Genomic DNA, 20,450 nt, shown 5'->3' on the forward strand with positions numbered 1-20,450 from the left:
TCTTTTGGATATGTGCCCAGTAATCGGATTGCTGGATCATATGGTAGTTCTATTTCTAGCTTTTAAAGAAACCTCCATACTGTTTTTCATATTGACTATACTAATTTACATTCTCACCAACAGTGTGCGAGGGTTCCTCTTTTTCCACATCCTCACCAGCATTTTTGTGGCATTTTTGATAAAAGTCATTATAACTGGGATGAGAGAATATCTCAGGGAAGCAGAGTTTTAAGAATTGCTGTATCAGATTTTCCTTTAATAAGAAGGCACCATCTTCTCAGCTATTCTTAGTTTCTTTGAAAAAAAATCAATTATCTGCTTTTCCACTATAATCTGGAATGTGACTTTTTTTTTTTATTTTCGGCTATGGGAGTGGTGTATACATTATTAGAGTTAATTAGCATCCCTTGGTCTTTAACTGTTTATGGAAAAGGACTTAGGCATAACGTTAGGTCACAGATTGCCCAGTTAATGTTAAGTTACCAAAGTTACCAACTGCTTATTTATATCAGAGCCTGTGAAGATAAGCTCAATTACAGTTTGAAACCGGTATCTTCTGTTGCACCCTGTGTTCCATTTGAGAAGGAAGCACATTGAAAATCTACCTTAATACCAGCAGTTGGAAATATCAGCTGCTAAAGAAGCCAAGGATGATTCAGAGAAAGTTGGGAAATAGGAGTTTTGGGACTTTACGTATAATCACAGTTCACCTGACAAATAGGTGTTAATAAACCAGCCGTGCCTCCCGAGTTTGTCAGGGAATCAAATGAAGAGAAAAACTAGAGCAACTAACCCCTCTTGCTCTGCACCAACTCTCTTTCTCCCCAGGTGTACCCTTCAGCCAAGCCAGTTATCAAATTCCAATCACCCTATGAGGAGCAGTTAGAACAGCAGAGACTGGCAGTGCAGCAGGCGGAGGAGGCCCAGCGGCTGCGGGAACACCAGGAAGCTTTGCACCAGCAGAGGCTGCAAGGGCACCTGTTACGGCAGCGGCAACAGCAGCAGCAGCAGCTGGCAAGAGAGATGGCCCTGCAGAGGCAGGCTGAGCATGAGGAGGGCCAGCAGCAGCACCAGCAGCAGCAGCTCCGGTAGCCTTCCCCTTCTTCAATGAATGTAGACAGCCCCTGCTCCAGTTTTCATATACAAATTAAAAACAGTTTTGTGCATTTGGGATTCTGAAATTAAGGGGCTCGTATTGCTCAAATAGCCAAGGCAGAACAGCTACTTGAGAATTAAATGCCAAATATTTAGTTTTAAAAATAATATTTTTTTTCTACTTAAAAGCGATAGGTTAGGTCTCCAAATAGCTTTGCACCTTTGTGCCAGCTTAATTTTATCATTAAAAGATATTTTTATCTTTTTAAGGTGTCTTTTGACAGTGTATCTGGAATTTTTATTATACCTAATTGCATACATAAGAGGGTTTTAAAAAGTTTTTATGGCTTCTTAAAAATGATGAGAAATATTGCTTATTACTATCTTTAAAGATAAATGACCTATGTCAGCCTGTGCCACTGAATTTTTCTCACTGCATTTATCTTCTTTGTGTCTCTCGTAGGCAGCAAGCTCGTTATGATGCTATGGATAATGATATTGTTCAGGGAGCAGAGGACCAGGGAATCCAAGAAGAGGAAGGAGGTGGTGAGACTTCTTAGATGATGAATGTTTTAATTAATTACTTGATAACATTGTATATTATCAGTGAGCCAATATTATATAATATCAATGAGCTATAGGCATACCTGAGTAAGTGCAAAGGAGATTTGTGAATCGTGTCTTTTTGTTAATCATCCTAAACAGTGCACACTGGCAGTGAAAATTGCTCAAGGTAATCTCTTTCTTCCCTATCATTTTTCCTGTAGTTTAAGCTTTTTATTTACTAATTATAATATTTCTGACGGATTATTATAGGATTATTATGCTTTGGGAAACATCTACATTTTCTCCTTGCCTTGGAAGTCCTTACATCATTACCTTAAAATGTTTTCAAACTAAGTCAATAGTAGCTTTCATTTATGGTAAGCACTTAGTATGTAATTTATCAAATATTGCTTACTGTTATAATAGAATCAGAATGTAACTGTCTCTCTGGCACCACTAACACTTAGATGTGTATCCTTTCCTAAAAAGAGAAAATGATTACATATAATCTCCCTCAATAGCCTGTTGTGATATTGTACAGCTCTTACAGTCAAGAAATTGTTTTCCTTATGTCCTCCATGTGGCACTTTAAGCTTTTTTGTTCTAATATTAGTAAGACTAGAGGACGGTTTGTTCTCTTCTCTGTGTAGTAAACCCTTTGTGCACTTGAAGTCTGTTGGTAAGTTACTCTGTGTCATTATTTTCTCTAGGCTTATACTCTCCATATACTTAAACTTTCCTCTTTTATATTATTATTTTTTAAAGTGATTTGTTCTTCTCTTTTTGTGCTCATACAATTCTCTTTAAATATTTTTTCAAAAAGCAGCAAGTAAATGAGTATAAATGTGTGCTGTTTCTGTGCTGTGGCAGTCTTCCTCATACTGTGTCAGAAAACATGTGATGGGCTATATTTGTTTTTGAGCTCCACAGATGGGGTTGTTCTTCGTTGCATTTCCTGAAACTATCAATTTCTTCTTTTGGAGCCTAGCTATTTCCTCTGATATTATCAAACATTAGTTGATTTCTTCGGCAGTGTCCAATCAACTGGGCTTTCTTTTATTGAGAAAGTTTTGATTGTTGTGGTTTTCTTGCATATGTGGGAAAAATTATAGCCCCTGTTATAAATATTTATTTTAGAAGAAAAATGTCTAACCCATATCAGCTCTTTAGACACACAGTCTATGTAAAGAACATAACTGTATTCAGAAAAGCCAAGACATAGGCCTTATGTTGAGTTAACTGAGGTGGAGGTTATACAGTCTATAAGAAAGTCCACTGCTGGCTTTTCATTGGGTTGAAATGGAAGAATCCTATTTGATTCATTTTGTGCTGATTTTAGTTCCTTTGATTTGCTAGCCTATGAAAGAGACAACCAGCACCAAGATGAAGCAGAAGGAAACCCAGGTAATAGACATGAACCTCATGAACAAGGACCCCAAGAAGCTAACCCAGAATCTGAGGCAGATGTAAGTATCTTCTCTTCTGCCCCTGACACGTGGTAAATTTATAAGGTGGGAAAGAGAGTTGAAAATTTGCCTGATGCCAGCCTCTAGCCCCATCTATTTCTGTTATATCCTCAGCACAGAAGGAAAGTGGCTTGCATAATTATATATGGGCAGTGTTTTTAACTGTAAACCATGGTGTATGTGTATGTGATGAGCTGGTTTAATGGTTGCTCTGGGGAAAAAAAAAAACAGGATTTTTTTTTTTCTGATGACTTTTAAATTAATAAAACTAAAACCTAGAAAAGCAAAATTGAAAGAGATTGAAATACATATTAACTCTGAAAGATGGAGGAATAAAAGGCAAGTGTAGAAGTTGGAGATGGCACCAGAGAAAGGAAACTGACCTTTCCTGAGCATATTAAGCAGTCTTCTAGGGTGTTAGGTATGTTGTGTGACTCTGTAATCTCTCAGCAGTCTAGTGACCATTTTAATAAATATATGGATAAGGATGTGTGATTTGAGACATGAAGAGTTGTTCAGGTACTGCAATGGTACAGAAAATTTAGAATATAAATAGATAGACATCTAATTACCAGCATTGTTATTTGTGTTTACCGAAAAATACAGAGATCTCCAATTCAGCTGGATGGGCTAGAGCCTTGGTCCTGCCTACAAGTGAGGCAAGCATATGCTTAGTGAGCCTGTTCCTGTACGTGTAGATGACTTTTACAACTTATTTTAGCTATCCTGTCATCTTTGCCAGTAAATAAACTATCACGTTTATAACAGTCTGTTCTATCACATGGGCCCGGTTTATATTGATTCAGTGGATGATTAAAAGAAGGACACATATCCTTGATAATCTTCAAGAGTCTTTCTGCTAGCTGCTTACAGCCGTCTTGATGGAAACAGCTTTTCCACTTAGCTTGCACTGAGATGTGCAGAACACCTTTCCCTCAGGATTTCTGAAAATATGCTTCAGGGAACCTAGTCCTGAAACATTTTCAGGAAAGAGCAAATACTTGAGAACAGAAACATATGAGAGTGCAAGAGTCTGTCCATAAGAGAACAAGAAAGCAAGTGTACAGAGGCCTGCAAATGTGCACGGGGTGGGAGGAAGGGAGAGTATTCCGGTCACTTGTTTGGGAACTGCTGTAGGCGTTGATTACTTGACTATATGATCCTTTACTTTCCTATCCTCTGTTTATTTGTTCTGGGGAACATGCTGGGAAACACTGGCCTTTGTACCATTCTTCTTTTTAATTAGAAACTATGAATCCCACTTGTTCCTTTCTTTTTCTCTCTGTTTTACTTGAACATAACAACTGTGCCTGCTAATTCGTACTTGTTACTTGGTCAGAGGTGAGCTAGTCATTTTCATGAACTTTTGCAAAAGATATTTGGTACTTTCTTCTGAAAAGAATATGTTACATTTTTCCTATATTTCCATACAAATTATTGATAGTGCACCAAAGAAAATCCATATGACAAGAGATTGTGGAGGAATTAGAGTTGAGTGTGAAGGTGGTAATTCATTAGTCTCTATATTCCCAAGAATAATGTCATTTGCACTTCAATAACGTTTATGGCCAAGGATGTGCAGATAACAGATCAGCTGAGACTGCAGTGAACTCTCAAACATGTTCAGAACTCTTAAGTGAATTGAAGTAGAATCTTTTCTGGAGAATACTGATAGAGACCAAATCCTACCCTGTGGCTTTCCTGTCTCTTAGAAGCATTTACAACTTTAGTAAGTGTCCTATTGATGACCTGGGAGTGACTGGGGAAGCTCATGACAAGCGTCACTGTTCCTGCCCGTCTCGGGCTCTAAAATCTAAATCTTTATTAGGATGTTTATTATTTGGAAGGTGCTTTGGGAGCTTAAGTGGAAAATTGAAATAATTCTAAAGTTGATAATATGAAGGACCTTTGTTGAGCACAGTAACTTGGGAGATGATTTGGGGATGACATTTTTCATAATATATTGCCCTATTGGGCAGTTGAGTAGCTCAGTCCTTTTTAACTCCCATCTCTTGCCAGGTCAACATCTCTGTTTCATGGAAGTGTTTTTTAATTAAGAAATTTGATCCATACTAGAAATTGACCATTTTCTTTTGAGTTAGCCTTTTTCTTGTCTTGTCTCCTTTCCCATCCTCTTTATGGGTCGTTTCTGGTATGGGCCTTTTTCCCCATCAATTGCTTTTCACCTGCTGACATGTTAAAAGTTGCTTGCACAGGGAAACTTGTATAAAAATCAACATAGCAGCGAAAAGAGTTAATTGCCCATCTAAACCGCCCACCTAAATTAGTATTTTTTTTCTCACTTGGTCCTCTTTTATTAATTATTTTCTTGTTTATTCAGTTCTGTTTACATTACTTGTGTCAGTAGAGTTTTGAGAACTATTTTGAAATCACTTGCAGAAAAGAAGTGCTATTTGTACCTCACTGTGATTCATCAGCCTCTGACAAGTAAAGCAGGAGTTTTCCCTTTTGACAGTGCAATGCTTGATTCTTGTAAGTCTTGGCAAGGATAGATCTGAACAATTTGGTGAAGGATGATTTCCTTTTCTACCAGCGTGTAGCCTTTCAAATGAAATTAAACTTGATCCTCAGCTTTAAAGTGTAATTACTTTTTAAAATTTTACAGAGGGCAGCTGTAGAGGATGTAAACCCAGCAGATGACCCTAATAATCAAGGTGAGGATGAATTTGAAGAAGCTGAGCAAGTGAGAGAAGAAAATTTGCCAGATGAAAATGAAGAACAAAAACAAAGTAATCAAAAGCAGGAAAATACAGAAGTAGAGGAACATTTGGTGGTAAGCAGATGCCACGAGGAAGGGTGGATTTAACTGGGGTATTTTGACAAACATCTGGTTTATGTAAAAGGTTAGTCATAATCTACATTGATGGAAGATTTGCCAGTTTGGTGTTTTTTAGGACACTTTATGAAACGATATGTCTCTGCTCTGAGAGAAATATTCATATGGCATATGAAATGATATGCTGTACATCTGAGGATGTAATGGACATCCTGGGCTTTGTATTAGAAATGATTATTCATCATTTCCTGGCCACAGATGCTTTGAAACTACCCTTTTCATGGTGGCATCCTTGTTCTTTGTCCCAGAGTACTGTGTAAAAGGCATCTCTGATGTACAGTAACATGAACCTCCTCTTTTGTTTCAACAGATGGCAGGAAATCCAGACCAGCAGGAGGATAATGTTGATGAACAGTACCAGGAAGAGGCAGAAGAGGAGGTAGTAAGAATTGAATCCCCAAGACTGATCAGATTGGTCTATCACATACACTAACCTTAAACAAACCTCAGCAGTATTGGCTTTGACATGCCTTCCATAGAAATGTTCAGAAAGACTTAAGCAGGTTGAGAAAGTGTGGTTTAAGCAAAAATGGATTATGGCACTGGAGACATTTGGTTAGGAGATAATAAAGGCAGGATAATAGAATCCATCTCTTTGGTTCTCACCTGAATTTTGAATTAAGAGGGCATTTGGCTTTCCAGGAATGGTGGACTTAGATTGGTATGATCTTTTGTAAGAACATTTTCTCCTGTCTCCCTCTGCACATTGAGGGAATCCGGACCAGCCCCTGCAGCTTTTTCCGCAGCCATCTCCCCAGTGCCTACATCACAGAATACCCTGTAGCATCTGTTGGAATCAACTTAACAACCTCCAAACATTTTTGTAAATTTTACAGTCTCTTCTTCTGGCCTCTTCCCTCATAAGAATTCAGTATCTTAATTAACAATAAAGAAAAGAAAAAACATGTAAAGAGCTCAGTTGAGTAAAATGCATTTGGATAAAGTTTCTTAATATTTTATTTTAGTTCGCTTTTCATTGTAAATTTCTGGCATCTAGTTGTTAATTAGGTAGAAGTAGCATTTATTGTGATGCTACATTCCTGTAACTGATTGGTGAATGCTGTTTCTTGTAGCCATTTTATCACAGTATTCTGCTGTATAGACAACTGCAATATTTACGAGTCTGATAGGAATTAGGCCAAGACCCTATATTTAGTCTCCTTATGGACCAGTAAGTAGTTACCAAATTAAAACCCTGGGTCAGAGCCACTTCTCAGCCAGGTGTCTTGGAAATGTGTGGCTTTATCCCTAAAGGGAACCCCATGGGAGGATGGACATACAGCTGACTAAACACAACCCCACCACTAGAGACACTGTGTAGAAATCATGCACTGTGCTCTCACACATACAGGTCCCTCCACTAGGTCTGCCTTCTTGTTCTTACTGATTTTCTCAGATTTTCAGAGCTAATGATAAAATTTGTGCTTATACCAGGAAAACAAAAAAGGGTGCTGCTCTTTAAGGTCGCTGGCAACCTGTCTAGTAACATGCATTTTAACTGACTTGATCTGTTTGTTCTCTGGTTTCTCATCCTAATCAAGACCCTTCCTTGGCTGTCTTGTCAGAAAGAGCAGTAGAGAAAATAGGGACCTTGAATATTAAGACATTTGGCAAGAAAAAGATATGCATCTGGACTTCTCATGTAACAAGATGTCTAGACTAATATCATTTTGTTTTATTATGTTCGATAAGAGGAATCTTTGAGGGATTAAAAGAGAAAAGGTTCACCTTGGCTTCTTTTTAAAAATTCAGAACATTAAACATAAAATTTTAATCAGTATTTACTGATTCCTTTTCACTTTTATATTATGATCAGTTAAGGTAGAGGAGGGAAATCCTGTGATCCAAGAGGAATCAAGAGTAGAAAGATAAGACAGACAGAAGCAAGAGGGAAGGAGAAATGGTGCTGAGACAGAGGAGGTTGCCCGGGCTGAGTGCTGCCTAAACTCAGCAACTGCCCCTCACCCCATCACTCATCCCCCTTCGGATCTGCTGGACTCACAGGACTCTTTTCCTCTTGCTGCACCTGGCCCCAGGTCCTAATTATGTTTACCTGGTTCCTGCCAAAAATTCTTATAACAGTGTCCAGATCCCCTCCTGCACGTGCTCCAGGTTGCCAGCCCGTCACTGAGAGCTGTTGCTCCTTGCACTCCTAGTGGAAGTTGTGTGCGCCTTTTTTTCTTCCCAGTGTAACTTTCCTCTCTGCCTCCCAGCCCTGTTCATGCTGTGTTGTATTTTTGTGATTGTTTCTGAGATGATTGTTTGCATCTTGCCACCTCTATCCATTATTCCCAGGTCTTCCCTTGAGAGAGGAAAAGAGTGGTTCCCAAATACCATTTAAGCACTGGTGATAGAGACAAAGTTCTTGTCAGACTCTGGCAAAATGAGAAAAATAAAGGGGAGCATAGTATACGGAAACACATATTGTTTATAAGTGCATATATGGATGAAACCTCATTGGTGGAAGGAAGCACTCTGAAAACCATGAAATGCTATGGAACTGTGCACTGTTTTTGTTTGTTTGTTTTCATATCTCCATTAAACCGTAGAGTTTTGCAGCTGCCCCAGCTAACCACTAGAATGCAAGGCCTGTGGCTACCATCGCTTCCCTTCCTCTCCAGTGCACAAACTTATTTCTGTCAGCATTTTCTCCTGGGGAAGAATTGCATCTTGCCAGGGCTGCACCTGTTCAGAGGTATAGCCTGTCAGATTTGTAGACTTGGCCTCTAAGAGTAGAGGACCCAAAAGAAGTGTAATTTTAGGAAATTTATACTACCCTGCCTTCTTTTATCTTAGTGCAGTAAGTGTTATCTTTCTAAGACATAAAAATTGTTATTATTTACAAGCATTCCTTGTTTCTCATTTGGGATTGTTTGAGTGGAAGGCATGATCCCTTCCTCAGATCATGATCCCTTCCTCATGTTGCTTACATTCCAAATGTTTTATCAACTTGTAAGCAAACAAGACAATTATGGCATTGCTGAAAAGTGCTATGTACACTTTAAAATTATTTACATGTTCAACCATGTATAGATTAAATGACCGAAAAATCAGAATACCTTAACTTCCCTCAATGTCTCTGAAAACAGATTAATCTGAACATTAAGAGAATAAGTACAAGGTTTTTGTTCACCTTCACTGGCCAAATATATACATCCACCTGCACGAGACTGCCAGCCTGTGAACACCATGTCAAGAAGCTTTTCTTTTTTTGTTGTTGTTTTTTGTTTTTTGAAACAGAGTCTTCACTGTCGCCCAGGCTGGAGTGCAATGACGCAATCTCGGCTCACTGCAACCTCTGCCTCCTAGGGTCAAGCAATTCTCCCGCCTCAGCCTCCTTACGTAGCTGGGATTACAGGTGTCCACCACCACACCCAGATAATTTCTGTATTTTTAGTAGAGAGAGGTTTTGCCATGTTGGCCTGGCTGGTCTTGAACTCCTGACCTCAGGTGGTCCTTTCACCTTGGCCTTCCAAAGTGCTAGGATTACAGGCATGAGCCACATGCTTGACCAAGAACCTTTTCAGTTGGAAGAAACCCTCTTGTTAAAAACAGGGTGTTCATCACCATAGCTAATGTTGCTGAAGGCCTTTTGTTCATAACCTTCTATCTACTGTTTTGGATCCTGCTGTTCTTACCTACTTAAGGCTCAGCTTTCTGACCTGGCTCACCCCATAACATCTTCAATGTGTAAAAGAAAGGTATTAATAGACACCAAGAGAGGATATCCAGTCAAAGCCTATTTTAAGACTCAGTGGATCTGTTTTATTTTGGATTTGGCCATTTATTAAACTTTGTGACATCAGATAAGGCTCTTTTCTAAAATGCCTAAAACATTGTATTTCAGTAGATAAAAATGAGTAACAAGAGCAGTGTTTGGGAAATCTGACAAAGCACTGTGACAGCTTTAGCAGGATGATAAGAGGGCCAGTTGTGGAAGACATAATCTGTATGTCTACATTATAAAAGAATAACAATTGGCTTCTGGTTGTTATTTATTCTCAGCATATTTTAAGATCAGTTGGAACCTCTATATCATTTTGTTCTGTTTCATTACCAAAGAGCATTAAAGACATTACTATTTTGTTTTTTTTTTTTTTTTTTTTGAGACAGAGTTTTACCCTTGTTGCCCAGGCTGGAGTGCAAAAGTGTGATGTCCGATCACTACAACCTCTGCTTCCCAGGTTCAAGTGATTCTCCTACGTCAGCCTCCTGAGTAGCTGGGATTACAGGCATGCGCCACCATGCCTGGCTAATTTTTGTATTTTTAGTAGAGATGGGGTTTTTCCATGTTGGTAAGGCTGGTTTTGAATTCCTGATCTCAGGTGATCCACCTGCCTCGACCTCCCAAAGTGCTGGGATTACAGGCATGTACCACTGCACCTGGCCAGCATTACAGCCTTTAAGATGAGTTTGCATTGCTTTTGTCCCAAACATCAATAATATATTACTAGAATAATAATGTGTATCTAACTAAGAGTCTGTTCTCTGTATGTCTGGAAAATTAGAAAATTTTCATTTGTGGGTTCCCAAAAGAGTAGTTCAAATCAGTGGTACCTAAATGAGATTAAATTGACAACTGGTAAACAACCTAAATTTTCTATAGCACATCTCCAAAGACTAGTGATATAACCCAGCATCCATTGTTATTCAAGGAAATAGTTCTTTGTCTTTGCGGAGAATAAGGATCACTTTGAAGAGTTTGTGGCATATACAGATTTCTGGACCAGACACTTACCCTTGAGATTTTGATCTTATCTGTAATGGAACCTAGGAATCAGCATCCTTCATAAGTGTCCCTTCACCCACCCACCACTCGCTGATTCAGACAGCTCAGTATTTTACTGTTTAGAGAAATAGTCCTAGGGCAGACAGCTGTAGATGGCATCTGGGAAGTCTGTAACTCCTATCTGTGTACATGTGTCTCTTTGCTAAAGACTTTCTAACCAAAGTCTTAAAAGTGTTCATGACTCCCCAACCACACATACATACAGGAAATTAAGGATCATTGATTTTTACCCAATGCTTTTATTTCACATATAAGAAATTTGGGCTTCAGAGGGGTTAAAAATTTGAAGGTTGCGTAGCTTTTATTGATTGTTAGAAACATGATTAGAGCCACCTAGGTCTGATTTTAAAGGCTACCATAATTAAGTGTACCCTGCACAGTAGCTATATAGTTGATATGGAGAAGTTCTTTATAGAAATTACACTACACACTGGGGTCAGTTGAGGGGAAATAGGGGAGGGACGGTCAGGGGTGGGAAGCTGGGGAGAGATAGCAAGGGGAGAAATGCCAGATGTAGGTGATGGGGAGGAAGGCAGCAAATCACACTGCCACGTGTGTTCCTATGCAACAATTTTGCATGTTCTTCACATGTACCCCAAAACCTAAAATGCAATAAAATAAATAAATGGGAAAAAAAAAAGAAATTAGTGAATATAGACAGAATGATGGAAATAGAAAGTAACCAATTTTTGTAACCCTTAATTGAAGCAATTGATCTAAGCAACAGTCATCAGTGGATGATGTCACTAGATGAACAGAGGTCAGGGAACTTTACCATGAAGGGATCAGGCTGTCCCTGCCTGAGCTCATGACCAACCGTAGCCTCACTAAAAGTGGGACAAATAATTGTATGTGCCTCCTGATATGATAAAAAATATGAAACATACACCATCACCTCTAAAATACCCTTGTTTTTTAAATTGAACCTGAGTTTATTCAGACTTTTATGCTAAATTACATGTATAGGAAATGTCAGGACTAGAGAAAGGAGTTAAGTTATATAAAGAAGCAAATAAATCCAGAATGTGGGTCATTTTAAAGGACAGCAAATCCATAGCATAGGGAAAAAAGAGAGAAGTGAATCCCATGTTATGTGTGCTCTTCCTTAAAATCATGATTAGAACTAACCAGCTGTAAAAAGACATTAAGACAATCATAAAAGTGTAAATATGGACAAGACATCAGATGCTACTATGGAATTATTTTATCAGGTGTGATAACCGTATTATGATTATATAAGTTGTTTATTGTTTTTATATATGTATATACTGTGATATGTGAAGGCGAAATTACATGATATCTAGAATTTTTAAGAATAATTTACTAAAAAATGGAAAAATGATGGATGATGCAGGTGTGGCAATATTGAGATAGCTTTTGAACATTGGTGGTAGCTACAAGGGGTTTATTGAATGATTTCTTTGTTTGCATGTGCTTGAAGATTTTCATTACCAAAACAATTGACCTTCTGATTTATACAGTCAGAAAAGTTTCAGAGCCAAGGCTTTAGTCCAGATCTTTCTGACTCCATAGTATATGACAGGAGTTGGCAAACTACAGGCTGCAGCCTACTTCATAAGTAAAGTTTTTGCTATTGTGGTGGTGGTGTTGATTGTTGTTGTTCTGAGATGGAGTCTTGCCCTGTCACCCAGACTGAAGTGCAGTGATGCGATCTCAGCTCACGCAACTTCCGTGTTTCGGGTTCAAGCAGTTCTCCTGCCTCAGCCTCCTGAGTAGCTGGTACTACAGGTGCCTGCCACCATGCCAGGCCATTTTTCGTATTTTTAGTATAAAACTTTTAGCTGAATTTTGTATTTTTAGTAAAAATGAATAACTTTTCATCCTGTTTTTAGAGGGAATTATTTATCACTAATTCCCTAGGGGTTTCACCATGTTGGCCAGGTTAGTCTTGATCTCCTGACCCTGTGATCCGCCCGCTGTGGTCTCCCAAAGTGCTGGAATTAGAGGCATGAGCAACCATGCCTGGCCAAGTAAAGTTTTATTGGGACACAAACATGCCTCCTTGTTTACATATTGACTGTAGTTTGTTTTTGTGTGTATGTGTGCACTACATAGAGTGGTCAAGTTGTATTGTTGTGAGAGAGACCCAATGGCTAAGAAAGCCTAAATATTTCTTGTCTGGCCCTTCACAGAAAAAGATTGCTGATCCCTGATTTAGATATTCTTCTTACCACACAGCATAAACTCAAGGCTGTTTTTCCTCCAATCAACTATAACATTTTAATGTTTATAAATAATATATTTTCATTATTAAGTCTGTAGAAGACATGTCTTTGTTAATCAAAATTAACAGGGACACTTCAGCAATTTAATGATGTTTCAATTAGGCAGACCTTAAGATAGCCTGAAATAAGTGCTTCATTGTTTTCATCCCAGTGTCCTGCGGAATGTTACTAGAGGTTCTATGACTGTGGGCAGAGGAGATGTTATGGGCCACTGATAGAACGGTAAAGTGAGACAAGATTGGTGTCTTTAGCTCATTCCACCAGGAAATATGAATACAACAGATACTCAATGCCTTTGTCCTCAAAATGTATTTATTTGGTACCAGATTAGTTTAGGGGCTGTACATCAAACTGGCATTGAACTGGTTAGAGGAGATTCACAAATGTTTGCCTAGCCCAGGCTGTCTTTGAAAAGTCACCACTGTAGGCCATTGACAGGCCAAGTTTTGTCCAAAGCTCTTCTGGGAGGCTACAGTTGATTCTTGTCTCACCTGGGCTGCACACCTTTAGACAGCACGTAATTTGTTTCTCTTGCATTATAGTATCTGTGTACTTTTCTTCCTTTTTTCATTTCTCAGGTTTTTCAACAGTCTCCCCCACTCCCCCCGCCAAAATGTGTGATTTTTGTGTTATTCAAGGGGACTTATGCTCTGCTCCTAGAAGAGATCAGGCTTTCTTTGGTATCAGGAGACTACATTATACTGAACTGATGTTCAGCAGGTTTTTTTTTTTGAAATGTATTCAAGTGACTTAAACATTTTGGCCTATGTATGATTTTCAAAATAGTTAACAAGTTAAAAAAAAAAAGTCTTACTCTATATTTCTGCGAGATACGACCAATACATAGAGATTATTTGGCACAAATATTTGAGTGCTTGCTTTACTTTACATTTTGAGATAAATATTGGGATCATTTAAACCGTAATAATAGTGCACATAAAGGAAAACAGAAAGGTTGTATTAGAACACTAAAGAGGAATTTTTGAGGCAGTTTAATAGACTACTTCATAAAGAAATTGAAGTGATTGTATTCTATTTTCTAGATATTTTGGCCACAGAAATTTATTCTTAAGTATGGAATAGATACATAAAATTTCATCTACATTGTATATAGGCAGTGGTTTCTATTTTTGTGCCTTTACAGAGGATTTACAGAGGCTACAGTTTGGACAAGCTTGATCTAGATAGTGGCTTAAATAAGAGGCAGTTCCTGCCTCCGTAAAATTTACACTGTGTCATAGATTTCAAATTTCTACAGTTCTCACATATGGAAAAATGGGAATTTTTATTTTATTATTTTATTTTGGGGGAGACAGGGTCTTGTTGTGTCACCGAAGCTGTTGTGCGGTGGCACAAACCCGGCTTACTGAAGCTTTGACTTCCAGAGTTCAAGCAATCCTCTGCTTCAGCCTCCCAAGTAACTGGGACTACATACGTGCACAGTGTGCCCGGCTAATTTTATAAAAATTTTTTGTAGAGACGGTCTCACTTTGTTTCCCAGGACTCAAATTCATGGGCTCAAGTGATCCTCTTGCCTCAGTACCCCAAAATGCTGGGATTACAGTTGTGAGTCACCACGCCTGGCCAGAATTTTTGATTTTAGAAGCTGAATTTCTTCAGGTGTTTTATATTTGGAATTTTAACCATTATTCAAATAAGTCAGAAATTCAAGCACAAAAGTCCTACATTCACAGTCAATTACATTGATTTTTATAATAGGTATATTATACATTTCTTCATACCAGTTAGATAAATCCTTAACATATATTATTGCAAGTGTTTGAATGATAAAAGTGTGAAAATATATTATTGCAAGTGTTTAAATAATATCTGTGGTTTGTTTTAGGTTCAGGAAGATTTGACTGAAGAGAAAAAAAGAGAACTGCAGCATAATGCTGAAGAGACCTATGGTGAAAATGATGAAAATGTATGTCTGAGATACATGTTTCTGTTGAGCACTTGGGTATTTGCGAGTGTGCATGTGTATAGGGGAGCTACATAGATTTGGGATAGGTACCAGTGGCTAATGGTACCTCTGAGTTACCGCTGAATTTAACAGGCCCACCTGAAATTAGGAAAAGTTGTGACAACATGAAAAGTAGGAGAGACAGCGGCACTGTTGCTTATATATCATTTTTCTTCCTTTTTTTTCCTCTAAAAATGAATAAGTTTTCATCCTGTTTTTAGAGGGAATTATTTATCACTAGCTCTATATCTCTTAGTTTTTCTTTCTTTTTTTTTTTAATTTTAAGGCCGAAGATAAAAACAATGATGGAGAAGAGCAAGAAGTTCGAGACGACAACCACCCCAAGGGCCGAGAGGAACACTATGAGGAGGAGGAAGAGGAGGAAGAAGACGGGGCTGCGGTTGCCGAGAAATCGCCTGGAAGAGCCGAAATGTAGCTGTGCCCAATTTCTAGACAATACTCAGCCAACGGATTCTTTTCAAGCTGCTCAAACATAAATCTGCCTACTGAACTCTAGGATATTTAATTACAAAAATTAAGAACTTAGACTTTTTTAAAACTTTTGTATTAGAAATGCTCATACATTTATATGAATATATTTTGATAATGTAGGTCTAGAGCTTCTTTTATATTCAAGCTAGACATGAAAAAGAAGAAAAAAAGTAAAGTAAACCTGAGACCCTGAGTCCGAATTTTTTTTAACAGATTACATGAAGTCAGAAAGGTCATTGATTTTGTATATGTTTCAGCGTGTTACCCGTCTGGCTTCTAGTTTTCAGGTGTCCCTTGTTTGCCTTTCATAAAATACAGGATTTAAGAACAGGGAGTACTTAGAACAGGGAGTACTGCAAAATGCCATACAAACTTTAAAGAAAATGACCAGTTTACTAATTGCTGCCCTTGTGATGTCTTTATGTATAGTTCTGATGGAATTTTCACCAGTCGGTGTATCTCTGGATTGAGACCTATGTACAGAGCGACATACAATAGGAAACCCATTTTTGTTGTAAAGACATCGTTTTTCAGACTTTTTAGATCGATTTAAAAAATGTTTGTCATTGCTTTAAAATCATAGCTGTTCTGCTAAAGAGGAATTGAATTTTAAAATGAAGAGTATTAAAACTCCTGTGGCAGTATTCTGGTCTTAATCAGATATTGCGGTGTTCAAACAAGGTATGGACACATCAACACATTAACCTTTTTGAAGGACTAATGACTTGTTTAAAAACAAATGAGTGTTTATGTGTGATGTTTTCTAAGTGAGCACCCATTCTCAATGTTTTCTTTTTTCTGAAGCCACTGATTGATCATTGTTTCAGTGTCTAGTTCCCTACAAGTAATAGATATTTCCTCTTTAAGCTCTGTGCCTCAATATGCAATCACTTTGATAATAAGTATGATTATGAAGATATACCAAACTGCAAATAGGATAATTTTTCGAAACTATACAGTGAAACATACATGGTGATATGATAGACCCTCATGATTTTTTTGTTTGCTGGATCTGCTTTTTGGGTCTGCTTTTTGCCTGTGTGTAAGGCATTTTAATGGTTGCAAATATAATAGATTCCTTAAAATAAAATTAAAAATCAGAAACTTCCCTTGGAATAGAGACATTTCAGTTGCAAGCGTAAAGATTTTTAAATATACAGCACTAGGTTATATAAGTCATATGTGTATGGTTTTGTATTCATACTCAATAAAAACAAATTTCATTTTCTATCATTATATGAAGGTAATTTTATTTTTTAATAACCACACTCATAGAAGGTTTTGGTTGTTCCAGTTGAGTGATTGTGTATGTATGCATAGGAATATTTTGTTCAAATGTACTTTGGATTTCCAATAATCAGAAATCTTATCTTTATGTATAAAAATCCATTATGTAATGTAAAATGTATAATATTGTACATAATATTCAGAATACAATTATTTTGGTAAATTAGCTTGTATTTTTAATGTCCCAGTTGCAGTATTTAATTGTTTGAACCATACTGAAAGTTGGTAATAGTCAATAAAGCTAAAACAAAGTGGCAGACCTTTTAAACTATGTGGTTTCTTACTAGTTTATGACCTTCTAATATTCAGATCCTCAGCTATGACAGAAGCCCAGGGTGTGCACAACACCCACTTGGGCTGCTCCACACTGACCGTGTGACACTTGGAGACTAAGGGGAACTGACGTGGACATGAAGCTCATGACTGCTGCTGGCTCATGAGAAATGGAGTCCTTTGTCTCTGACCCAGCAGTGTAGTTCCTTCCGCCAACATCCATGAAACTGTAGCAGGTAAACATGGGAGCTGTAAGGTGGGTAAAATCTCATACTCTGCGCAATCACGGCATTTTTGCAGGCTATGGCAAATAGAAAATAGCACCTCTCGTTTCTCTCCCAATGGCGAAACTACTGTGTCATGAATTCAGGGATTCTGGTGTGCATTTACTTTGCTGTGTGGAAAAAAATAGTCTATAAAAGTAGAGAACAAATTTAACCTATAAAGATGTGCAAAAGTCAGAGGCAGAGATAAAGAGAGAGTTCTGGCATTTTTTTTTTTCCAGTTCTTACATCTTGCCATTTTTGATGCCTGCCAAGTCTCTCTATAGGCTAATGATCTAATCTACTTTTTCATTTGACCTACTTGCATTTCCGTCACTTGCCACCTGAAGATTTTTAACTAATACCTGAATTACATTCAATTCCTTTAAATCATCATGCTGTTATATCATGGTATATTTGCCATCTATTCTCCCCAGAAACATTGTTCAACCCTTATTTGCTCTCCTCTCCTTTGACTGGTTGCTTTGTGTCTCATTCACCTTAGACACCAATTTCTCTGGGAAGAGTCTATCTCCCACTCCTCTGACTCCTAAGTCTGGGAGGCATACCCTTCTGTTCTATACCACCCATGTTATCCATATCATATCACAGTGTGTGGGAGCATCTATACGTTTGTCTATAGTCTCCTTGACACATATGTTCAGAGAGTAGAGACCATATTTCTCTTGTCATTATTGTATCCCAAGCACTGGCATATAGTAGATTTTCAATAAATACTTTTTAAAGTGATAGCATCCTCATCTGTAAAAAGGAAGTTTTGATTAGTTCAAGACCATATGACAAATATTAATAAATGGCAGAGCTAGGAATTCTTCCTGGCTCAATCTGATTCCACTGTTAATTTAAAAAAATATCAAGAATTGGTTGGATCATTGTCCACCATAACATTCTGACTATCATATATTAAGAAGGTGTATATTAAATTCTGCAATAACAAGTACTAAAAGGGTTGAAAGATGAATGAAGTCTCAGCTATGGGCTCTGGAAAAAAAAAAAAGGAATTGGACTTACTTGATCTAAGAAAGCGATAGTCAAAGGAAGAAATAACATTGTATGTCTGTCTTCTTTGAAGCATCAAGAAGCAAAAGACTTACTGTGCTTGAGAAACAGGTGAATGAAGCTGTGAAAGCTAGAGAGATTTTTTAGAATATATTTAATAATTAATTATGATTGCAAAGAGGCCTGCCTAAGCTGAGGAATAGATGCTATATTCTGAGACATGTTCCTTGGGTCTTGTGACTGTTGTGGGAGGGCCAGTTATTATGGTTGAATAGGATATGTGCTTGTCCACGGGTTGGCCTTTTGTCTCCACACTATCACGACTCTGCCCCTCATTTATAGCAGGTCCTATAAGCACAGGAGTGGGCCAAAACCTGGACTGGATCAATCTTTCCTATGCTATCTTCTAGGCCATACTGATTGATGGAGGAAAGCAAGCATGTCCCAAAGTAGCCCTTCAATCTCTCAGTCTGAGATTTCTACACTGAGGCTGAATAAAAGAAATGCTCTCTAGCTGCTATGGTGACAGCATCAAGCACATACAACAGGAGACTGCAGGAGTCATAGTCCTTATCACATGGAGAAAAGCAAGTTGCAGCAGGAAAGAATGATGCCAACACAGAAAAAAGAAACAGGAATGGAGGTAAGGAGGAGGTGGGAAAAGGTAGGAAAAGGAGAGTCAGAGAAAGGCACAAAGAAAGTAAATAGTGTTCAAATTCCCTTGTTCTGCCTTCCTTTGATTTTATTTGCTGATGAATCTCCCTCTTCTTTATATATTAACTAGTTTGAGGATCTTAAACTGACCAATCTAAAGAAAACTAACTTACATCAGCATTATATATCTTTCGAAGCAGACCAATATTAGTGTTTTGATTAACTTTTAGTCCTTTTGCCCAAATGTAGTAAGTTTTAACAAATAATGACATGGTTTTTTAAAAATAAAACAATCTCTTTTCTTTTTGGATCTGTCTTTGAGGCCCAGAGGATCTGTGACAAAAGCTTAAGGATTATCGTTATAAAGTTATGAGTACTCTTGTATCCCCATTCTTTCAACTACATCAAAAATTGGCAAACTTTTTCTGTAAAAGGCAGACAGTAAATCTCTTAGTGTTTTCAGTCCATAAAGCCTTTTTTGAAATTACTCAGTTCTGCCTTTGTACCGTGAAAGCAATCAGAAACAATACACACAGGAATGAGCGTGGCTGTGTTCCAATAAAACTTTATTTACATAAACAGAAAATAGGTCAGATTTGGCCTCCAGACTGTAAACACCTGGCCTACATGGTCGAAATATTTGTTATGGTCTATATGATCCACATATTATTTAAAAAAACAACTATTTCTATAGAAAATAGAAGATTTTTAAGATCAACTGTTAAAGCTTTCTGGTTCTTTGTTACAATCCCTTCTATTTTAAATTGGCAAGCACTCAACATTATCTTAGTTGCTACATTTGTACACTATTTTAAGTAATTGGAAATGAAATTCTTTCATCCTTTACCATCTTGGCCGACCTTGTTCTCCCCATTCCCTGTATGTTACTAGTGGAGCTTGAAATTAAGTGTCATTTCTGTTTCTCTGTTATTAACACATACATAGCCTGTTCCATAAAGTACATATCTTTTAAACAACTGGTTTACTGGAACATGGGCTTGTACAAGATGAGATGACATCTTTTGAACTGATGTATCCTCTCTTCTTTCAAGATTTAAAGTATGGATACCAACTACAATAGCTGTGTGTTAATTCAGTAAATTCAAATTTGTGATCTCAGCTGTGAGTGTTTTGAGTTCTGTGGGTATCTAATTCCTGTTAAGTTTATATACCCTAGTAGAATTAGACTCTATTTCATAAAGACTGTCAAAATACATTTTATATTCCTTTAACCTGGTCAATTATCTTCTGTAATGGTTTTAAAATTTGTTCACAAAATCTTTGATAGTCTTCCCTTCAAGAGTTAGAGAGAGCCTAGTTCCCTTTCTTTTGAGTGTAGGCTAGATTTAGTTTCTGGCTTCAAACAAATAAAATTGAAGGAAAGTGACAATGTGTGACTCAGAGATTAAGTCATAAAAGTTAATTTCGTTCCTCCATGTTATCTTTCTTGGATCACTGACTCTGAAGGAAGCCAGTTACCATGTTATAAGGCTATT

The 20,450-nt window shown here is 37.6% G+C and overlaps 1 protein-coding gene across 6 annotated transcripts in view; it reads left to right on the forward strand.

The window, feature by feature from the left end:
- Window positions 1-17,012, forward strand: part of GOLIM4 (golgi integral membrane protein 4) — an 85,877-nt gene extending 68,865 nt beyond the window's left edge. For 4 of the 6 annotated variants that reach the window (XM_032261225.1, XM_032261237.1, XM_032261260.1 and 1 more), the window contains 7 exons: window positions 829-1,088; window positions 1,559-1,641; window positions 2,998-3,107; window positions 5,734-5,901; window positions 6,275-6,343; window positions 14,846-14,926; window positions 15,252-17,012. In XM_032261225.1, coding sequence (XP_032117116.1) covers window positions 829-1,088; window positions 1,559-1,641; window positions 2,998-3,107; window positions 5,734-5,901; window positions 6,275-6,343; window positions 14,846-14,926; window positions 15,252-15,401 — 921 coding nt within the window. In that variant the 3' untranslated portion in view covers window positions 15,402-17,012. The remainder of the gene's footprint in view (window positions 1-828; window positions 1,089-1,558; window positions 1,642-2,997; window positions 3,108-5,733; window positions 5,902-6,274; window positions 6,344-14,845; window positions 14,927-15,251) is intronic. The other 2 variants (XM_032261230.1, XM_032261246.1) reach the window with 1 other exon arrangement.
- The last annotated feature ends 3,438 nt before the right edge of the window (window positions 17,013-20,450 follow it).

Source organism: Sapajus apella, unplaced genomic scaffold (assembly GCF_009761245.1).
Source record: "Sapajus apella isolate SASKATOON/1434 unplaced genomic scaffold, GSC_monkey_1.0 scaffold4, whole genome shotgun sequence".
Taxonomy (NCBI): Eukaryota; Metazoa; Chordata; class Mammalia; order Primates; family Cebidae; genus Sapajus; species Sapajus apella.